Raw genomic sequence first — 6,833 nt, 5'->3', positions numbered from 1 at the left:
ACACGGAGGGTGCAGCCCTGGCGCTGCAGGGAGGGGTGTGCATGGCAGGGGCGGGCAGGGCACCGAGGGCCGAGCAGCACCTGTGCCGGGGGTCTAGGGGATTTGTGACTTCCCCACCACAGGATGGGAGTTTGCTGGCAGGACTCCTTGCCCAACTCGGAGTCGAGGTCGCAGGATCACTCCCTGTGCCTGTGGGTCTATCACAGAGAGGGAAACTGAGGCACGGAACCTCCCCTGGCATGGTAGGCAAAGCTGGGTTCCCCGTTCCCTTTTGGAAATCTGTACTCCCGGTGTGAGCACTGAACTGGGCAGCCTCACCTGGGACTTGGGGGTGCAGGAGGCAGTGCACTCGGTGCCAGTCCCAGTGGGTGCCATTTCTGCTTGATGAGGGTGATGCTCTGTGCAGGCAGGGCACCCCCCCACCCCCGGTGTCCCCTGAGCTGGGAAGGGGGAAGCTGGCGCGTGGCAGAGGTTGGTGCCGAGGGCACTGTGCCCAGTTGTCCCCAGTCAATGGGCTTCTTGTGCCCGGCGCTTGTGCTGCCGGGTGCCAGCTGGGATCCCAGTGGCAGTGGAAGCCCCAGTGGAGACTCCTCCTGGGGATGCACTTAACTCCCTCTTACCTGCCCCCCCTGGCACAGCAATGGCCACGCTTTGGAGGGGCCAGGCGGGGGGGCTGTGACAAGAGAGGTTGCTGTGGGTCTTTCCTCTCTCACGCTGTGGCTGCCGGCGTGGCCAGCTGTTCTCCCTGGGGAGCCCGCGGGCGGACAGCACTGCTGGGGTTGGGTGCCAGCCCCGCCAGGGAAGGGGAGCGAGCGCCGGGGTGCTGGTGGCACCCCACGGCAGAGCCCCGTGGGGGCTGGCAGCTGGGCAGCGGATATGTTTGCCGAGCCAGAAACTCCCCCCCGCAGTGCCCATCGCCCTGGCATCATGCCTGTGGCCTGGGTTGGGGAGCAGAGAGCCGGATGTCTCTTCTGCCTCCCTCCCTCCCTGCTTCCTGGGGGGGAAACTGAGGCCTGGGAGCGATTCCCAAGGCCGGGGCGAGTTTCCATGGAAATGAGAGCGGGGGTCCGGGCTCCCAGCTGCGAGCGACCGCCGAACAAGGGAGAAAGCGGGACATTGATGGGAGCCCGGCCCCTTGGGCGCGCGTCCCAGCCCGGCTGAAAATAACCCTCCTGGGCAGCGCTGCGGGCAGGCGACCGGGACCGAGCCCCGCTGCCAGCGGGGGGTCCCCAGGAAGCGGCTCCAGCCAGGGGAGTGACCCCCAGCTCTGCCTGCCGCCACCCCCCACCCCGGCCCCGTTGCGTTGGGGAAGGGGAGGGCCGGCCGGCCAGAGGATCGAAAGCCGGATGGAAGGAGGGGCAGAGCCACAACCCGCGTCCGGCCGACGGACAGCCCGAACCCCCTGCCCCCTCCAGTGGGGTCTGTGGGGCGGCCGAGCCCAGGGGACATCTCTGTAGCGCAAATGAAGGGGCTGCGGGTGCCCCGGCTGCGGTGAGCGGGCGGCGCCGTGGGACGCCGGCAGCGGGGAAGGGACATCAGCAGGGCCAGGGGCTGGCGGCGGGCAGCCAGGCAGGATGCGACGCTTCCAGGCTTTGCCCCGATCCTTCCCCTTCTTCACCCGCTTCCGCCTCTACCGAGTAAGTGCCGACCCCTGCCCCGTGCAGACCCTGCGCTGGCCATCACCCGGCCCTGTCCCCGTCGCCTGCGGGCGGGGGAGCCGCAGCTCCCTTCGCCCCGCGTGGCCCTGCGTGCCCCCATGCGCCCCCGTGCCCAGCTGCTCGCCGCGCCCGCCGTATTTTTAGCCCAGTGCCGAGGGTTGGCATTGCGGTGACGCGGCCGAGGGAGCCGAGCACAGCGGGGGAAGACGCCAGGGGCCATGTCGTCTCCCGGGGAAGAAGAGAGGATGGAGAGGGCTACCGCTCTGTGGAGCTGGGGTGGCGGGTCCCAACCTCCCTCCTGCTCTCAGCAGGAGGAGGCAGAGCTATATCCCTTTCCAGAAAGGTGATGGTGAAAGTGGGGGAGAGCCGGGACAGCAGGCAGGGATGGGGAGTGGGGGGGAGCATGGGGCTTCATCTCTCCGTGTTTGTGCTCTGGCATGGCTGGGGGCTGATGCCAGCAGCACTGGGGTGCCCTGCAGCTCAGCACTGGAGCAACAGGACTCTTAGAGACCCACATGTTCACATGTTTCTCTCTGCCCCCTCCCTGTGTCTGGCCAGTGAGGTGCCACCACCTATGGCAGAGGAGACCCCCCGATAGTCTGTACTACAACTCAGCCAAGTGTGCGGGCATGCCAGGGGGCCAAGGTGGCTGTCCCTGCTGGGGACAGCCCCTCCAGCTGAGCAGAGGGAATTGGGCGGGCACATCTATTCTGAGGCTCTGCTTCCCTCCTCTGTCCCTGGCACCCCTGACCAGGGATAGCCTCTGCTGGAACGGAGAGGTGGGCTGGTATTTCTATGGGCAGGACAGGGCAGACTGGGGGGCCCTGCCTATCTCTGGGGGTCCTGATGATAGGGTGCCTCTCCTGGCCTCCCCCAGAGAGCTGGTGACAGGCTCAGGAGATGACTCCACTAGTATCCCTCACAACAGCACCCCAGCCTTGATTTTGAGCCCCTCTGGGTGACTCCCCAGTGGGAATGGGGCAGAGGGGAGCAGAGCAGGGTTGCCCCTAACCCAGTATTGTGTCCCAGCAGAGGCTGAGCTGTAGCATGCAGGCGGAGGAGGGCACGGACTGGCTGCTGGAGCTGCTCACCGAGCTGCAGCTGCAGCAGTACTTCCTGCGCATCCGAGACGAGCTCAATGTCACACGCCTCTCCCACTTCGAGTACGTCAAAAATGAGGATCTGGAGAAGATCGGCATGGGACGCCCCGGTGTGTACATCCCCCCCAAACCTCTCACCAGCTGGATGTGCAGCATCTTTTGGGAAGCCCACAGGAGCACAGGGGGCTGGAGGGGACCCCTATCCCAGACTGGCTTGTGACAGTCACTGTGTCCCTGTGTCCTGCAGGCCAGCGGCGGCTGTGGGAGGCAGTGAAGCGGAGGAAAGCCATGTGCAAGCGGAAATCCTGGATGAGCAAGGTAGGGATGGGAGAGAGAGAGGTGTGGCAGGGAAACAGAGGCAGACAGGAGGAGCTGGACCTCTCCCTGTGCCCTTTCGGGATGCCTGGCTCTCCCACATGCCTGGTCCCTGGAGGCTGACGGGGAAATGGGCAGAAGCCCCAGCTATCCCTGCCCCGCCTGTGGTGTGACCCTACCAGTGTGTGCCCCAGTCCCACTCAGGCTCCTGGGTCAATTCCCAGCAAAGGAGAGCCCTGCTACCCCAGCACTTGGAAAATTCATTCCCCTCATGTTATTTGCTGCTTTGTCAGGAAATTTGTTTGCAGCCGGTGAACCAGAGAGCCTTGCTCCAGACAGCTCTGTGGGCAGCCATGGTGCTCAGGACACTGCCCACCCTGCTGCCTAACAGCAAGGGGGCAAAGCCTTGTACCTGCAGGCTGGGACACACTATGACAGGGGACCTTGGGATGCTTACATATGCCCTGATGCCATCCCATCCAAAGCTGGTGCTGCTGGCACCCTATGGCACCTGGCACCCCAGAAGAGCAGAGTTTGGCAGAGCTGTTTGCCAGCTGGGCACTGGGTCATGGCCTTTCCCCTGCATGACTTGTCTGTGCTGGGACATGGTCAGGATGGGCTTTTAATAGAAGGGTACTTATATTAAAGAATAAATGGCAGAAATGCCACCTCCCACCCCAGACACATGCTGGGCCCAGCTCCCACACACCTTGCATCAAGACTGGGATGGACCCTGCCCCATGGGGCACATCATCCATCCCAGCTGAGGGAAATGGAAGGAGAGCCCATCCCCTCTGAGTGGTGGCAGTGGCAGCCAGCACGCATTGCAAAGCCCATGTCGCTGCAGGGATGTGTCACCACACTCAGCCCAAGCTGGAGGTTTCCCTTGGCTTTGTGCCCAGGCACACTGTGTGGCCTTGGCCTGGCCAAGGAGTGCCCAGGGCCCTCTGGCTACCGGCCTGGTTTGCTGTGGCTGTTGGGGAACTGCTGCAGAGCTGCTGCGGGATGAACAATCCCTTCCCTCCACGGGAATCACAGCTCAGTGTGCTGGCAGGTGGAGGAACAGAGCCTTCTCCCACAACCAGCCTTCTCTGGGTCATCACCCGTTAGGGGTCATCATTAGGTTCCAGCATGTACAGCCCAGGCAAGGGGTTGTGCCAGCACTGCTCACTTACAGACCCGAGGGCTTGGGATGTTCCCATACCCATGTTTCACCTTCCTCCATGTCCCACAGGTGTTCAGTGGGAAGCGCCCGGAGTCGGAGCTGCCGCCCCAGCCCCAGAGTACCTTCCGCAAGCCCCCCACGCCACCACCCCCTGAAGCTGGGGGCCAACACTCCCTCACCTGCCTTGTGCGGGAGCGGGACCTCTCGATCTTTGAGAAGCTGGGTGACGGCTCCTTTGGTGTCGTGCGTCGCGGCGAGTGGTGCACGCCTGCCGGCAAGACGGTGAGAGGCTGCTCTAGGGGGGGGGGGAGCCAGGCAGTGGGACCACCCACAGGGGAAGACACTTTGGAGCTCATCCTTCCTTTGGCCATAGCTGAATGTGGCAGTGAAGTGCCTCAAGACAGATGTGCTGAGCCAGCCAGAGGCACTGGACGACTTCATCCGGGAGGTGAATGCCATGCACTCCCTGGACCACAGGAACCTCATCCGCCTGTATGGTGTGGTGCTCTCCCACCCCATGAAGATGGTGAGTGTGGGGGGATGGGGCTGACCCCAATGACACCCCCATGGCAGGGGTCCCACATGATGGCATGAGCAAAGCTGATCTGGGTCTTTATCCCAAGTCCTCTGCTGGCATCCCCAGTGGGGCATAAGAAGGCTGGAAGCCAGCCAAACCAGGGTGCCCCTGGACTGACCGACTTGCTGTCCACACCCCATGGCCCAGGTGACAGAGCTGGCCCCACTGGGTTCCCTTCTGGACCGCCTGCGGAAGAACCAGGGCCATTTCCTCATCTCCACCCTGTGCCAGTATGCCATCCAGGTGGCCAAGGGCATGGCCTACCTGGAGTCCAAGCGCTTCATCCACCGCGACCTGGCTGCCCGCAACATCCTGCTGGCCTCCAATGAGCTCGTCAAGATTGGGGACTTCGGACTGATGCGGGCCCTGCCCAAAAATGATGATCACTACGTGATGCAGGAGCATCGCAAGGTCCCCTTTGCCTGGTGAGCCTTGGGGAGGGGGAGATCTGGAGGTGCAGCACCCATGGCCTTCTGATGCTCATGTCCTTCCCCCTGCAGGTGTGCTCCTGAGAGCCTGAAGACCCGCACCTTCTCACATGCCAGTGACACCTGGATGTTCGGAGTGACCCTCTGGGAGATGTTCACCTATGGTCAGGAGCCTTGGATCGGCCTCAATGGCAGCCAGGTAGGTGTACAGCAGGGACCTGCCCCCTCACCTCACCCCACTGGTGCTGGGGGGGATACGGGACACCCTGACAGCATGTGCTGTCCCACAGATCCTGCACAAGATAGACAAGGAGGGTGAGCGGCTGCCACGGCCTGAGGACTGTCCCCAGGACATCTACAACGTCATGCTGCAGTGCTGGGCACACAAGCCTGAGGACCGACCCACCTTCGTGGCCTTGCGAGACTTCTTGGTGGAGGTGGGTGAGCAGGGACGGGGACAGGAGCTCCAGCACCCTGTCCTGCCAGCTCTGCTCAAGCATGGATAGAGCTAAGAATATTGCTGAGGTGGGAAGTGACCTGGGCCAAGGTGGGAGCTCAGGCCAGGCAGCCCTGCAGGCTGGGAGGTGGAGGGTGGTGATATGGTTACAGCAGGAAGCATCTGGTTGCTGCAGTGCCATCGTGCACCCCAGGGCTGTGTCAGCTGAGCAGGGGATAGTGGTAATGCTGTCTCTTGTCCATTTTTGGGGCCTCCATGCCCTCCATGGGGCTGGGCCTGCCCTCAAAATAGGGTGGACGGAGGGGCTGTGTCCCCTGTCCTCACCCACCTCTCCCCCAGGCTCAGCCCACCGACATGAGAGCGCTGCAGGACTTTGAGGAGCCAGACAAGCTGCACATCCAGATGAACGACATCATCACGGTCATCGAGGGCAGGTACTGCACGGGAAGGTGGCAGGCATTGTAGAGGGGGAAATGCACTGCCTGCCAGCGTGCATAGGGATAGGGAATGGGGAGACTGGGACAATGTGAGCACTAGCAGAGCTATGGGAAGCAGGGATGGGAAGGGGTGGCTCTGCCCCCAGCATACCCGGCCGTGTACCCTACGGGTGGGCAGAGCTGAGATGTTTGTGGTCCCCCAGGCAGCACAGCATGGTGGGGCCACTCCAGAGTGGGGGGCACAGCCCTGCCCACACTGCCCACAGCCCTGCCCGAACCATCCCTGCTGACTCACCCCACTGTGCCCGTGGGTTTGCCCTGGGAAACCGCACGCCCCAGGGCCGCTCCCTGCTGATAGTGGTGGGGACGTGCCGCCAGCACCCGGAGACGTGCTGCTGTCATCGGGTTGAGAGAGGCACCGTGGGACTTGGTACTGTGTTGGCAGAACCCGCTATGCTGTGGGCTCGTCGGTCCCTGCTGACCACGCCAGGGCACAGCCACCCCCTCTGCCCTCCCGGGGATCTGGGGACTGGAGTAGGGGGCCCTTTTGTCCCTGCATCTCTATCCCAGGATGTGCCTGTCACCTTCCAGCTGGGGGAGACTGGGGACCTCCCAAAGGAGTTCCGTGTCCCCGCGCTAGGGCCGGCCCCCCAATCCCGAGGGGAGGAGGAGGAGGAGGGCTCTGTTCCCGTCTCC

General features: G+C 63.4%; 1 protein-coding gene across 4 annotated transcripts in view; it reads left to right on the top strand.

The window, feature by feature from the left end:
• Window positions 1-6,833, top strand: part of TNK2 (tyrosine kinase non receptor 2) — an 18,723-nt gene that overhangs the window by 4,993 nt on the left and 6,897 nt on the right. For 3 of the 4 annotated variants that reach the window (XM_017727035.1, XM_017727033.1, XM_017727034.1), the window contains exons 2-9: window positions 2,691-2,868; window positions 3,006-3,076; window positions 4,308-4,520; window positions 4,612-4,764; window positions 4,963-5,240; window positions 5,316-5,442; window positions 5,534-5,680; window positions 6,040-6,134. In XM_017727035.1, the coding sequence (XP_017582524.1) occupies window positions 2,691-2,868; window positions 3,006-3,076; window positions 4,308-4,520; window positions 4,612-4,764; window positions 4,963-5,240; window positions 5,316-5,442; window positions 5,534-5,680; window positions 6,040-6,134 (1,262 nt within the window). Of the gene's footprint in view, window positions 1-12; window positions 1,638-2,690; window positions 2,869-3,005; window positions 3,077-4,307; window positions 4,521-4,611; window positions 4,765-4,962; window positions 5,241-5,315; window positions 5,443-5,533; window positions 5,681-6,039; window positions 6,135-6,833 lie in introns of those variants that run through there. The other variant, XM_017727036.1, reaches the window with a different exon arrangement.

Source organism: Corvus brachyrhynchos, unplaced genomic scaffold (assembly GCF_000691975.1).
Source record: "Corvus brachyrhynchos isolate BGI_N302 unplaced genomic scaffold, ASM69197v1 scaffold162, whole genome shotgun sequence".
Taxonomy (NCBI): domain Eukaryota; kingdom Metazoa; phylum Chordata; class Aves; order Passeriformes; family Corvidae; genus Corvus; species Corvus brachyrhynchos.
The sequence above is the reverse complement of the archived record's forward strand: the minus strand, read 5'-3'. Positions and strand labels throughout refer to the sequence as shown.